A 14,896-nucleotide genomic window follows, 5' to 3' on the forward strand; every position below is an offset into this window, starting at 1 on the left:
GCAGACTGATTGTTTTTAATTGGTCTGGTCAAGCACACCACTAATGTGTCACAAAGAGAGATAAAAGAGTACAAGGCCACCTTGGACAAAGAATGACCCCATAGTTAATGACCAAAATTCTGTATGTTTAGAATGTGTAGAAATATAAAAATGTAAGTGGTCCTTTAATATGTTTCAGTGCATTATATATGACTTTATATGGAACTTTGTGAAGTTATCAGTCAACAAAATATTTAAATTAATGTTTTCAGTCATAAGTAATGGAATTATGAATGTGTACAAATGACCAGGATATCAAAATATGACCTGCAAATCTTTTCATTAGTTTTATTTGCCATTTGTGCAGAAACAAATGAAAACATTTTAGACATATTGGTGGGGAGCCACCCACTACAGAATTTCAAACAGATTATGACTCAGACAGGACACAGTTTCAAATTCGTTGCACACTTCTACATTCAAAAGACCCCTATGTGAGAACGTGTGTACTTAAACAATAAACTTCACTAGGCCAAATATATTTGAGAGAACTGAGGAATACACATTCAACTTCATATCACACCACCTGCTTCTACAAGAAAAGCGTAACCAACCATTTCCCTACAGCTTGACAGTTTGGCTTCTTCATACACATTTGGTCATGTCTTGTTTCTCAGATAAACTTGTATTCTAAACTGGTCTTGTTTTTTTTGGTCAAAGTAAGTGACCATAACAAGGGCTAATCGCAACAATGTTATGGCATAGTTATTGTTATGGCAACAATAGCATATGAGAATGTAAGGCAATCAATGACTTTAATAAATAAATAATGCAGTAGCACACATTCAGAAGTGGGAAGTGGCCAGTGAGAGGCACTGTATCTATCCCTATCTGCCTACACATCTGTCATCCCATTTCCCCTTCAAAGCATGAAACATTTTCATAGTTCTTTATGAATCATTTTCAAACAAAATATCAGCAACAACAGTCCAAGTCTTCACATCATAGCTCTCTAAAGTAACTCCTGCTGACCTTTTACAGGAAGCTAGCCATGAAAATCGTATTTTGTATATTATATAAATCACTGACATTTCTGCAATATTCTTAACAAGGACAATTCGGTGGTGGTCAGTGTTTCACAGCTGACAGAAGAAAATGTATGGTCCTTAAATGCAGGGGTAACTTGAAAGAATCGCTCTCCGAGCCATTTTTTCCCATCTTCTTCCTTTACCATTTTGCCTTGGTCTCGGTCAACCTGAGGTGAGAAAACTACTTTGACAGCTGAAAATCCCATCTCCATAGTCAATATTTGTTGATTCCAAATATGCGCACTCCATGAAACTGTGGCAGCTTGGGAAGCAACACACTCAGAAGTGAGCCCGTGTTGACCAGGAAATGGGTAGCATCATACTTTGTGTAGAAGCTGGCCAGGAGGTACCTAAGAAGTTGAAAGAAAGGTGTGCAATCATTAAGCAGTGACCAGTAAGAATAATAATGTACAGAAAGTGTACACGGTGTCCTTCTCATGTACGACCAGTGGAATGGACTGGCCTGGCCAATGCGGTCTCAGGATCTCAACTATTCTGAGCTGTTGTGGGAGCATCTTAACCATGGTGTTGTAAAAAAAAAAAAGGGTAAAAAACAACCAAAAAATGTAAGACCATTTCACTACACTCCTAGTCTCGGACAGCCTACCTACAATGTGGTGGAAATCTGATGCATACTGCTCACAAGGTTTCAAATCACTTAAGAAATGTCCCCTTTTCCCATTTCATTTTTGTATCCATCAAATAAGTTGCAAAATGAATATAAAAAGTAGTTGATATTGACAAGGTTAACAATTATGGTTTTCACTTGTCCTTAGGGTCAAACATGTCCCTCCTTTATTAAACCCCTAAAATCAAGCAGCTTAATTTAATTTTAAACCCCAAATCTATTTTGCATGGGAAAACAACCGGTCGTTCATCTTTGTTAACATCTGCTGGAAAAGTCATCAAATTTCAAGTTGAAAAAAGATGATTTAGGGGGTTCTCTGCTGTTAAACATAGTTGTGGGTCGTTTATTACCCTTAACACAACACCATGGTTAAGATGCTCCCACAACAGCTAAGAATAGTTGAGATCCTGAGACCGCATTGGCCAGGCCAGTCCATTCCATACAGTGCCTGTGTTTTTAAACTCTGCAAACTAGAGACAGATTATCCTCCTGCACAGTTTTACACCATTGCCCACTTCTGTTTTTATCCTGGTTAGAGCCAGTTTACACTGATTGATGAAGGTGGTGGACACCTTTGTAGTAGGGGTGGGGTGATCTGCCCAAAAAATGCTATCACCATCTTTTCAACACATAATCACAATCCAATCTAAATTGTGTTTTTTCTTGTCAATTTTGAAATGTACGGTCCAGAATATAGACTTGAAGACACAGTTTTCCAAATGGCCATTAAAACGTGAGTTTAACCTTTATTTGAAATATTAAACTTAGTTGCAACCAACTGTCAATAGATAACAGAATCATTAAATAACACAGATTTTTCAAGTACTAAGTAGAAAAAATGGCACCATATCCCCAGCTAGATAGTGAGTTTAATCATATCAGACCTCAGGAGATACAGATGAGTGTGGTTGTTGCACCAACCTTAATGAAACACTCTCGGCATGTTCCTTCGGATGCTTACTTTTAAGGTGGTTGAAAAGATTTGCCATATTCCTTTGCATGGAACAGCCAGTTGGTTACATGCGCAGCACAGGGGTTACATTCCTGCCTTCGATCAATTAAGTACGGTATGTTTTCACCTTTATGGTGTGTGTTGTAGGCTACTGGATGCACTACAAATGATTTAACTTACAGTACAATAGGAGAGATGCTGAGGAACTTCCGAGATGAAGTGAACTGGATGCCATAGTCCATCTGTTCCCAATGTGTGAGTAGGCGGGCCTTTCCCTGGTCAGGTGTTTCAAATGGAGTGCCTTTCACCGTGTGCAAGAACAGGTACATTATCTGTAGCAAAAGACAAACCATTGACACCATCCATTTAAAGTAGTCAACAAAGGGACCGCAGCCAAGTCATTATACACAAGAGAGGGCACTGAAACTGTTATTTTGGCCATCCCAATCTTTCACACCTGTTGTGCATAACTGCAACCAAACACAACTAGTGTAGGGCTTTTCCAGAAGTCTGAACTGCATTATACAGTAAAGAATAATAGACAGCTTTAGCAGATGACTTCACCATATAGTTTTTATCACCATAGCAGAGGTTTCCAGTATCCTACATCAGTTAAAAATGTATATTTTTTATATGCATGCTTATTACATAATTATCTTATCCTACTGAGTGTGCCAATTAAGTCTGTATATATGTTAAGGCTATGTTATCGAATAGAAAATGTATCTTCACCAACAATATATGAGGTTAACAATTCAATGACTATGGCACTGAAATTAAAGGTTGGGTTGTAACATGACATGGTGAAGTTCTCTCCAAAGGACATTGTAAAAGCAAATCTAATGTTTTAAGTTAACACTAACCAGATTATGGATGACATTCGTCAGGGTCCACACAACAGGCACACTGAAGAATGGAATACTCAGTAACACTATGTGCAACACAGTAGTCAGCAACATGTAAGCCAGCCAAATTCCACGGCTGTTCATAACCCTCGTATTGGGGTTTACCTCACTGTGAGCTACGCCCACATTCATCCTACAGGAAAAGGATGACAGAGTACTGTGAATATGATGCTGCAACAAGTACTGTTTGCAAAAGTTTCAGCGGAAGCCATCAACATAGAAAAGAAATATAACAGAAATAGACACAAACAGAAAAACTGTTTGTGTGATTGTCTATGAGGATGCTTGGCAAATAGGGCTAAGTCAATATTAATATTTTCTGTAGACAATTAAAAGACAGATTTTCACCTTTAAAGATGCCTGCTTGTCTATTAATCGCAACTAAAGAAAAGTCTTCAATGAATCTGCCTTTTTAGGCTACTTGGAGGTGTTTGCATTCCAATTCAAATAGGCCTCCAATGTTCACTTCTGGGCTAAGTACATCTATCCATCTTGGCCTGTTATGTACAATTATGCGGCCTTCTCTTATACCAAATTGACGAACCAACAGGTCCAACAACATTGGTTGTATTGACTCAGACACATATTAAGTATTAAACTATTACTCGTTTTCTCCAGCACTAGTGCCAGAGGAGGCATAGTAGCCTACTGGTGTCAAAGTGCGTTAAAGAACAGTTTTTCGATTACCCTGCCCTTCCAAATTGACGTTAGTGTCTCTTGAATCTTAAAGAGGCACAACCTCGTCAGCCAGCTAATGTTAGCAAGTTCACCAAACTATGTGGCCAAACAACTAGTCCTATTAGCGACGACTATTTTAACAATAAATACAGTTAGTGGGGGATCTCGCTTTCTAATTACGTTGTGCACTTCATGTGTCTGAGAAAGACTTTAAGAATTCCTCTAAAGAGCTAGGTACCCTGCCAGCTATCCTACGTTTGTTAGCGATAGCTAGCTACTTACTTGGACGTTGAAGTTAGCTTGCTAACCATATTAACAATAACCCTGAAATGAATCAATGCTCGCAATGACATTTGTGGGGAAACATAAGACAACGCTTACACCTTTGAAGTATTAAGCTAAAAACAACACTTGGGATTAAACATATCGCTATTATTGCGAAAGTACTACTATACACAAGCTTACCTTGTGTTGCAACCAGGAAATCCCAGTTCAAGTCAACGAAACCACGCCCCTTTCATCTTGAGGGCGGGTGTAATGGAGACAAAGAACCACGCGTCACACTCTGAAACCCACGCCCACTGGAAGTGAAAACAATTGCTGCCACAAATTCTGCAATCAATTTCACACTGTCAAAGCAATATTTTAGCATTCTGTCTACCAGTGAAGAAAAGGTATATTGACAAACGTACCTGTTGCTGACTACTGTGTTGTACATAGTGTTACTGAGTATTACATTATTCAGTATTCAGTATTCAGTCTGTCTTCTACCAGTGTGCCTAAGTCTGTCTGGCGGCTCGCTGTAAGGTCATCGGAGGTGTGCCCGTAAAACTGTGTGAGGGACCCCCAGATAGGTTGTCCCCTGTGTGAGATGGGTGAAGCACTTGTGTCTGGAGCACTCTGGATGGGAGAAGTACAGTTGGTGGATGCGCAAGGAATGCCTGTGTTTGCGTGAAGGGCAAGGGTGAGGGGAGTGTGATGTGATCGTCACTACAGATGAGTATGTGCTCTGACTGCCATGCCATCGAGCCTGGCTCTTTGGCATTGCGGTCAGAGTGCATGTTCGGCACCCTGTAGACCCAGGTTCGAGTTGACCACGCTCTCCCTTCGCTACAATGACAAACAACTATCTAAAATTCAACAGTAGTAAATCTGAGCTACTTGTCATTGGCGCTAACTCCTCTCTCTCAAAAACTAATATCTGTTCACTGTTCATTACTGATGCCACCAAGAGCCTTGGTGTCATCTTGGACAGTACTCTTTCCTTCTCCAGCCATATTAACAATGACTCTCGGATTGCCTTTATCCATCTTCGAAACATCTCAAGACTTCACCCTGCTTCAACACAGCCCTACATGGAAGTCCAGGTCAATGCTCTGGTCACATCACGCATTGATTATTGCAACGCAATCCTGGCAGGCATCCCCAACAAACTCATTCACCGGCTCAAACTCATCCAGAACTCCGTGGCACGGAATATTACACACTCACAGTGCACTAATAATGTCAGTGGACTTTGAGCCCTCAAAGCCATCTATATCAAGCAAAGGGCTTGGACAGGATTGAGACAGCTAGTTGATGAACCAAAGGATATGGGAACATCAAAATGACTTAAGTATGAAACAGCAGCCTAGAAAACTGTGTTTTATTCAGTAATAAAGCCAAGCCACTTTTCTTGTAAACATGTTTTCACTTGTATTGTCTGAGTACTAAAGTTTTGAGTTTAATGTTTAAACCAGACTTGTGGAGTGAGGTATGTGTTCCAAAAGGTTCCCAGCCACAAGAGGGTGGAGTCGAGTGCAAGAAATATCATGAGGGATGACTAACCCTAACCCCAATGCCAGCCTCTTCACCCTGTTGCCGTTGGGTAGATGCCTACGCAGTCTAAATTCAAGGACTGAGAGACTTAGGAGGAGTTTTTACCCACAGGCAGTGGGACCATTGACCACAAATTTAGTTACTCACTAAGTTTTTTAATTCAGCACTCTTTCCTTATTTTATTTTTTAATTTTAATTTTATTTTTTTGCACAGTGTGGAGCCCTTTTACATTTCACTACATTCGTGTACGTAACAAATAAAGCACTTGAACTTGACACTTGAAAGGGATAGGATTGGTGAAAAGACTGTGCTGATGCTTGTCTAGTTTCTAAGGAAGGAAGCTGGGATATACCATGTATGCAGTCATACACATTTCCCAAATCAGAAATGCACAACACGACGTCACTTCATGTTTGATTTCATGTTAAACAGGGGCTGTCTCTATATTGCAGTTCCTTGTTTGGATCATTGTGACCAACATAAAGCGAGTTCCCTTTTCAAGCATGACATCATGTTTAGAAAAGAAACCACATGCCATTGTATTGCTTTACACCTCTAACAGTTTGTTTATAGGTAAACAAATGCACCAGTGTAAACAAATCATGGCAGCAATGATCAAAGCAATAAATGGAAGATGAATCAATTCTAACTAGGAAATAACAATGTAGTAGGTGAGATCATAATGGGAATATTGAAGGAAAATACAGCTTCCCTCTCCTGTGAGGGGTAGCCTTTGTCTGTTGGGAAATTTGGTGGCAGGGTGGGCAACTTCCTTGTTATTCTTCAGTGTTTTTGTTATCTGTACCCAAACATTATGTCTGCATTATTTTTCACAACAGCGAATAGGTATAAATCAAATTTCTGAAATCATTTTTTGGAACAGAATATTGATAAGAGCATACATTTTTTTATTTGTTAACAGGAAACAGTGAACATAATGTACTCTTCACTAACACATAAATCAGATATTTTGAATAAATTAGTCTCAATCATAAATAGATATCAAGAAAATGTAATAAATAAGTAAATAAATTAAATACTTAAATAAATATAAATTAGCCGAGCATAAATAATGCACAATGCATAATGTTGGCACTCTGATTCTTTGGAATGAAGAGTGCGTCACAAATAAAATGCATTATTATTATTATTATTACTACATGTTTTTTACTTTTTTGACCAATATGATCATGTCACATAATCCATCCATCTCTTGCCTATCATCTAATACTGAAAGGCGGATCAAAGTTAGCTCCGTTTCCTGCATCAGTTGCAAGGGCTGGAGGACTCAATTCCAGACTTTTCAGGATCAGCAACAAAGGAGAAGACACGTGCCGAGAGGATAGAGAACGAGAAGAGGCGCTCCACTGAGTGGCGCTGGAGGATGCAGCGTTTCCATTGATCTGTGTTGACTCGAGGCCCAGTCACGGTTTCCTACGAAAAGAACCATTGCAAAACCTTTATCAGTGTCTTACTGTGAATGGACTTTTTCTGGGATCTGAAGGGGTAGTACCCCCTGAGGGGCAGGCATGTGGTGAACATATATGCATTAAACTATTGACTGAAAAAACAGGATATGCTAGTTTCAGTTTGACAGAGTTCTTATCTGATTGGCAGTGCTGAACATAGTAGACTGTGCTAGAATGTGCTAAGGTGTGTAGTGTATAGAGCAGACACTGTGCACAAAGCATTTTTGACCAGATGAGAATATCAGTGTTTCTCATCAGTGCAGCATTTTACTATACATAAAAAAATATTTTTATCTGGAAACTTTATGATTTTTTTCAGTTTGTGCTGGATTCATAGTTCCTCAATATAGTATGTAATTTTGCTCACTGTAAGTCTTGTCCATTTTACTTACCCCAAGTTCTCTCAGTAGCTCTGTGACAGCAGTGTTCACTTTTCGGGCCGTCTCAGTCAGGACACCACTTGTCTGAAAAAGCCCATCCTCCCCAAAGATGCCAGCGAAGTTCTGTAGTACATCTGTTATGCTCCCAACACATTTCTGAGGAAAAGAGCAGAAATACTGATGTCACTTTTAAAAGAATCAACAGATACTACTTTCATTCCTCCAGAATACTCTCACATTTTACGGATAGCCTCAGTCTTACTGACATAATTTAGGGGCTGATCAAGCAGTTAATCCATATCATAGCCTATCCCATTAATAACTGCATGAAAAGGTTAGGTTCAAATAGGTAGCCTTAATTCTAATATCAACTTTTATACCGATTTCTTTAGGTCGAATCTTACCTTCGTTTGACTTATACTGAGAGGATCACACAGGTCACGGGCTTCAATCTTCATATTGTCCTTTACATCAGCTGCCATGTTACATGTTTCATTCATGTTCATTTGAAATTCCCACGCTAACTGATTTAGTGTAATCGCCTTATTTTTGCAAGTTTTCCAGTTGATTGCAAGTTTCCCAGGCTCATCTTCAAACCATCGATGGATTGGCGTTCCATTGACACATGTCTGGAGCGACATCAATAAAAAAAAAAAGGTTGTAAGACGCAGCTCCATAATCATGATCCCAATTGCTTGCTTGCTTGCTGGCTTGCTTGCTTGATTGTGTGATCCGTAAGTGGATTCTCTGAAGTTGTAAACTGCATGCCCCAGCTTAAATATGCTCTGCGGTGAGTCATGAGAGGGTTTTCCAGTCGCGCCAGGTAAAACCATACCGGACAAGCTTTGCATCATAAACAAGGGGGATCACTACCGCGAGGGAGCATGACTTTGTTGAACATTTTTCTCGCTAATTTCTGTAACAAATGACGACTTAGGTCACGAGGCTTTACAAGATGCATATCACTTTTTTGCTGAGTGTGTCGAAGACACGACGGCACTAAATGGCAACATTCTTTAGACAATGTTGCGACGACGTTACAAGAAAGTCGCTAGAAGGCTATGTCAGGGTGTCAAAAGGAGCAACGTTGCTGCAACGTTGTGTCAGAGCTGGCCAGGGTCTTATGAGAGATTTGAGAGAATTATTTTAGTGTTCAACGATAAACTATTCAGATTTTAAACTTCATTGTAACTAATTGTTCTTGGAATGACACATTTTGGATTCTAATAGGGTCTTAAATAAACCACGTAACCGAGAAGAGAATGCATAGAACAAGCAGAGAATGCATAAAATGTTATGTGTACCAAAAAAAGGGAAACTGGTTGGAACGATGACCTCAGGTTGAATGGCCAAGTCTGGGCAAGTCTGCATGAGTAATCTAAGCATGTACCAGAAGGCTCTATGCAATCATTAAGGTCTATGAATATATATATTTTTTAATATTAAGGTCTATGAACATTTGTATTTGCTGTAACCTTGTTGTGCCGTGAACCATAATAATTTTCCGTCTTACTTTCTGTCAACATATAGCCTAATTTGACTCCGAAAGCGAAATGAGAAGTAGTGTATGACTCATTTGTTTGGGGTAGCCTCAACATTCTAAATTTTGAGAAATAAATTATGTAGCCTAACTAGGCCTATTGTGTTAGAGGTGCTTTTTAAATTCATTACCTAAAACAAAATACAAAAATTATGAATGCGGACATGACCAGAATAATTTTCTTCAGAGTCTATTCTGTATAAAAACGCCTCTTGAATTATACCAATGTTTACATTCTTTGCATTTGGGGCTGCCCATTTTGGCTATGGCCTAAAAACTTTATGACCATTCAAATCCTAGAGGGGGGCTTCATAAAGCCCGTCTAGAATTCCATGTCAGTTCCAAATGTGTCACTAGAATTTATGAATTGACTAATCACTTTCAGAATTTCCATCAAATTCTTGACACTTAAAGGTGTAGAAGAATGGTGTAATTTCCTCTTCTGAAAGTTGGAGAAATGTTTTCAGTGGTCATGTTTGCTTTGAAGCAGAGGAAGTGAGAACAACATAAACAGCCATAAAAGCTTAATCACTAATGCTACTGTTGGTGTGTGGTGACAGGTTGACAAAGAGTACTAAGTGAAGGCTCTGAGTGTCCTTTCTAAGAAAATAGCAACAGTCGCCATATACGCCAATTACTGTCTATTGAAAAAGTACAGAGGCAAGCACCTTATTAGCATCAGCTAGACACTTAATTTCTTTTTTTATCTGAAGGTCTGTTGTACTGATCATGATAGGAAAGCGATGGGGAATTTATACTCTGTAGGCTAGATATGACCCATCATAGCCATATCTAGGCATTATAAATTCAATTGCGCAGTGCTATTAGGCCTACCTACAATAGCCAAAATGAATTAAACCTGTAGAGTAGGCCTACTTCAAATGAGTTTACCTTTAGGCGGCCTTGACTTAAAAAATAAGCCCACTGTCTACTCAAGGCCATTGTCACAGTTGACTATCTAATTTGCCTGAAGGATAGTTTGCAATCGGCAAGCCTTGGTCTAATTGGTTATCATAAACCCCAATAACCTTTGAATATTTTTGAATCGGTGGGTCTGTTGCGCCCTCAGCGCAATATTATTGCCTGAAGAGAGTTTTGAGAAGTATTTAATGTAATTCTAATTCTAAATGTATGAAGAGCTCAGTGGGTGCAGACCAGTTAGACCCATGTCTCTTGAAGCTTGCTGCCCCCATTATAGCCAGACCCCTGACCCACATTTTTAATCTATCACTTTTTTCTGGCTACATTCCTAGCATCTGGAAATCTGCATTAGTGGTGCCCCTTCATAAAGGGGGAGACCCAAATGAAATGAACAATTATAGGCCGATCTCCAAGCTCCCATGCCTAGCCAAAATGTTGGAATCCTTTGTAAATGAGCAAATTAGCTCTTTTCTATCTTTAAACTCAATTTTATGCCCCTTTCAATCAGGTTTCAGAGCTGGCCACAGTACCATTACTGCAACAACCCTTGTGGTAAATGACATAGCCTCTGCTGTAGACAAGAAACAATGTTGTGCCGCTTTATTTATTGACCTGTCGAAAGCTTTTGATACAGTAAACCATGAGATACTTTTTGGCAAACTGAACTCCCTGGGATTTGATAATGTCTCCCTCAGATGGTTCAAAAACTACTTCACGGGTAGAACACAATGTATAGATGTTGCAGGCCTTACATCTGAGCCCCTTGTAATTAATTCTGGTGTCCCTCAGGGCTCTATTTTAGGCCCGGTATTGTTCTCACTTTACATTAATAATATCTGTGACCATCTAGAACATTGCAAAGTCCATTTTTATGCCGATGATACAATTTTGTATGCCTCAGCGCCCTCTATAGATCAAGCAGTTTCAAACCTTCAACATGCTTTTGATTGTGTACAGGATTCCCTAAAGTCCCTCAAATTGATGCTGAATGAGTCTAAGACTAAATTCATGATTTTCTCCAATGGTAGAAATAATGTCCCCTCCACCCATAGGATATGCACCCGTTCTGGGACTAATATTGAGCAAGTTCCTTGCTATAAATACCTAGGTATCTGGCTAGATGATAGGCTGTCATTTAAATCACATGTTCTTGACCTAGCTAAGAAGGTTAAAATTAAACTGGGTGCTCTTTATAGAATAAGATCTTGTTTTACTTTTGAAAACCGAATGGAAATAGTGCAATCAACAATTTTGTCAGTTCTTGACTATGGTGACATTGTTTACATGTATGCTGCACCCTCTACCTTAAAACTCCTGGACTCTGTTTACCATAGTGCTATTCGCTTTGTTACAGGAGACGCTTTCAGGGCCCACCACTGTAACTTATACAAGAATGTTGGTTGGTCCCCTCTAGCAGACAGGAGGGAAAAACACTGTCTTTTATTTGTTTATAAAGCCTTAGTGGGAAAACTGCCTAATTATCTCATGTCACTTTTAAAATTAAAATCCATCTGTCATAATACACGGTCACAGAGCCTCATCTCCCTTGAAATCCCCCTTACAAAAACTAATATAGGTAAAATAGCTTTTAAGTTCTTTGCTTCCCATAAATGGAACACTATTCAAGTGGAGTTGAAATTAACCAAGTATTTGTCTGTCAACCAATTTAAGAGCCTTTTAGATAATAAGGATGTGCCTCAATGCTGTTGTTTTGAATGATTCTCTGATTTAATTTTTTTACTTTATGTTATTTTATTTATTTATTTTTCATGCTTAATTTCTGAGTTGTTTGGTGTGGTTTTTTTTTTAAATTTATTTTGTCTGTTTCGTTTTGTTGTGGTTTGTTTATGTATTGTTCTTCTGTACTATGTGGCCTCAATCAGGGCATTGCTGCAAAAGAGCCCTGTGCTCAGTCAATTTCTCCCTGAATAAACAATGATGATGATGATTTAGGGTTAATGCATGACTAAGTACACCAGTTCTACCACTAGGTGGCAGCAGCGCGCTAGAAACTGTGGTTACGGTATCTAAGCTAGCTCCTGCAGGAAATAGATTATTCCCAGCAGGAGACAGACGTATGTGTTGCGCTGTTGTCCTTACGAATGTGTTTTGTATGTGTTACAGTAAACATCACTTAATAAATATATGTGGATCAAGACCAATCCAACTCTCAATCTTTGAGGGTGTTACAGGTCTTTAATACATTTTGTCTTTTCTTTTACTTGAATTTAGCCTATTACTTTTGTCTTTTTATTCCCCTTAAAAGTGTAAGTGCACCATAATATATTCAGTTAAATTCAATGCAATTTTATGTATATAGTGCCTAAACTTTACAGGGCCTGAACCCCCTTCGAGCAAGCACACTGATGACAGGGGCAAGGAAAAACTCCCTGTTAACAGGAAGAAACCTTGAGCAGAACCTCTTCAAGTATTGTAGAACGGCTTAGTGGGTATACAGTGTGCTCGTAGATTTTTATTACAAGGGTAAGTAGAGTAATGGAACCGAAAACTATGTCGATTATGGCAATTATTTACATTGCAGGTAAAGCTATCACAGAGTATGGGGTAGCATACAGTAAGTGCATGACAGTATGTCGGCGGTGGGTAAGTGTGGGCCAAGAGTTTCTTCAAGTAAGTAAGGTGGAGAGACTATAGAAGAAAGAGACAAAGAAAGAGGGGAAGAAAGGAGGGGGGGGAGGAAAGAGACAGTCAGTGGGTAGAGTTTGCCTGCCAATATGCGTAGTTGTACTTAATGCAATGGTTCTCCAACTTTTTCTGTCATTCCCCACTTTGAACAAGGGGGCCTTTTTAAGCCCCACCTGTCCCTCATCGCTCCCATAAAATGGTAGGCCAAGCTTAAAATGGTCAATTATTGAAATAACCTCAAGTAATAACAAATAGCATCTTATTTAGGTCAGCAAATGTATATTGCTTGGAGTGATAGATGGATTCATGTTTCACGTTGTAGTGTATTGTTGCTATGGACACGCACACATGGACGGATTATGAAACCATGGGTCAGAACGTGTAACAAAATACATCCCACCAGATGCCAACGCTAATGCAGCACTTGGCTATCTACTAGCAGCTATAAACAAACAGCAGACCACTTATCCGGGGGGGGGGGTTTATCGTGGCTGGTGACTTTAACCATGTCAACCTCAAGACGGTGCTGCCTAGCTTTGATCAACACGTAAAGTGTGCAACTCGAGGAAAAAATATTCTGGACTGTTTGTATTCTAATATTAAAAAGAGATACAGGGCCTCACCCCTCGCACACCTGGGCCAGTCTGATCACCTGTCACTATCCCTGATTCCAGCATATCGCCCCATCTTTAAAAAACAAGAAGCTACCATCAAAACTGTTAGGAAGTGGCCTGAAGAGGCATCTCTACAGCTCCAGGACTGCTTTGAACGAACAAACTGGACCTTGTTTTTAATCAGTAAGTGAATGAGTATGCCTTTGCTGTCCTCTGTTGGATCAGGACCTGCGTTAAAAATATCACCACCAACACCCGTATCAGGATTCTCCCTAACAGGAAACCCTGGATGACTGTCCAGGCCCTTCTGAGGGAGCGCAACACAGCTTTCAAATCAGGTGACAGAGCACAGTACAGCATAGCCAGGCACAACTTGAAAAAAGGCATCAAGCAGGCCAAAGCCATGTACAGGGAGAAGATTGAGGGCCACTTCACCAACAGAGACCCAACACAAGTGTGGCAAGGCATACAACAGATCACCAACTACAGGGGAAGCCGCAACTCACCCACAAACACCAATGCCTCCTTAGCAGAGGAGCTCAACCACTTCTATGCCCGCTTCGAGACATCTGGGCTAGATAATGGAGCTGCTCCCCCACCTGCTGGCACAGACCACACAGCCATGGTAACAGCAGAGGAGGTAAGACGCAGGTTTGTGAACACAAGGAAGGCAGAGGGACCAGATGCCATTCCAGGAAGAGTGCTCAAAGAATGCGCATACCAGCTCGCATACCAGCGGCCGTACCAACCTGTTTTAAAACAGCAATTATTATTCTAGTGCCCAAGCAAAGCATCAGCACTTTAAATAACTATAGACCTGTGGCGCTCACTCCCATCATCGCCAAGTGCTTTGAGAGGCTGGTGGCGAAGCACGTTAAGGCTGCCCTCCCTCGCTCCCTGGACCAGCATCAGTATGCTTACAGGGAAAACAGGTCCACTGAGGACGCTATCGTCACAGCCCTCCATTCAATGCTGACACACCTGGACAAGAAAGAGACATATGTGAGACTACTCTTCATAGATAACAGCTCGGCTTTTAATACCATCGTCCCCAACCGGCTGATCACCAAACTCCTTGATCTGGGCCTCAGCTGCAGCCTGTGTATGTGAATTAAGGATTTCCTAACAGATCGCCCGCAGACAATGAGACTGGGTCCTCACCAGTCCTCGAGCCTGTCCCTCAGTACTGGAGCTCCACAAGGCTGTGTATTGAGTCCCCTGCTCTACTCCGTCTACACATATGACTGCACTGACACCCATCCTTCAAATACAGTGAT

At 40.3% G+C, this 14,896-nt stretch overlaps 2 protein-coding genes across 3 annotated transcripts; both read right to left on the reverse strand.

Moving 5' to 3' along the window:
* Nucleotides 1-302: 302 nt before the first annotated feature.
* ormdl2 (ORMDL sphingolipid biosynthesis regulator 2) lies at nt 303-4,771 on the reverse strand. 2 transcript variants are annotated; one of them, XM_012830977.2, is made up of 4 exons: nt 4,696-4,771; nt 3,511-3,685; nt 2,828-2,979; nt 303-1,417 (listed from the first exon to the last, which is right to left on the reverse strand). In XM_012830977.2, exons 2-4 carry the CDS (start codon nt 3,682-3,684, stop codon nt 1,282-1,284), a joined length of 462 nt encoding a protein of 153 aa, XP_012686431.1. In that variant the 5' UTR covers nt 3,685; nt 4,696-4,771; the 3' UTR covers nt 303-1,281. The 2 variants fall into 2 exon arrangements, with proteins under 2 accessions (XP_012686431.1, XP_031421709.1); XM_031565849.1 differs by lacking the exon at nt 4,696-4,771 and adding an exon at nt 3,901-4,689.
* A 2,235-nt stretch (nt 4,772-7,006) lies between these two features.
* On the reverse strand, nt 7,007-8,972 carry LOC116220189. Its single transcript, XM_031565505.2, has 3 exons — nt 8,303-8,972; nt 7,911-8,054; nt 7,007-7,483 (listed from the first exon to the last, which is right to left on the reverse strand). Exons 1-3 carry the CDS (start codon nt 8,750-8,752, stop codon nt 7,316-7,318), a joined length of 762 nt encoding a protein of 253 aa, XP_031421365.1. The 5' UTR covers nt 8,753-8,972; the 3' UTR covers nt 7,007-7,315.
* Between the last annotated feature and the right edge of the window lie 5,924 nt (nt 8,973-14,896).

The sequence above is a fragment of the Clupea harengus genome, chromosome 4 (genome assembly GCF_900700415.2).
Source record: "Clupea harengus chromosome 4, Ch_v2.0.2, whole genome shotgun sequence".
Lineage (NCBI taxonomy): Eukaryota > Metazoa > Chordata > Actinopteri > Clupeiformes > Clupeidae > Clupea > Clupea harengus.

Coding starts and splice junctions, on each gene's coding strand:
- ormdl2 (XM_012830977.2), bottom strand. CDS start 3,684: ATGAATGTGGGCGTAGCTCACAGTGAGGTAAACCCCAATACGAGGGTT. Junction 2,980..3,510: donor CGAATGTCATCCATAATCTG/GTTAGTGTTAAC, acceptor CTTTTGCTACAG/ATAATGTACCTGTTCTTGCA. Junction 1,418..2,827: donor AGCATCTCTCCTATTGTACT/GTAAGTTAAATC, acceptor TCAACTTCTTAG/GTACCTCCTGGCCAGCTTCT.
- LOC116220189 (XM_031565505.2), bottom strand. CDS start 8,752: ATGATGCAAAGCTTGTCCGGTATGGTTTTACCTGGCGCGACTGGAAAA. Junction 8,055..8,302: donor TCAGTATAAGTCAAACGAAG/GTAAGATTCGAC, acceptor TCTTTTCCTCAG/AAATGTGTTGGGAGCATAAC. Junction 7,484..7,910: donor AGCTACTGAGAGAACTTGGG/GTAAGTAAAATG, acceptor TTCTTTTCGTAG/GAAACCGTGACTGGGCCTCG.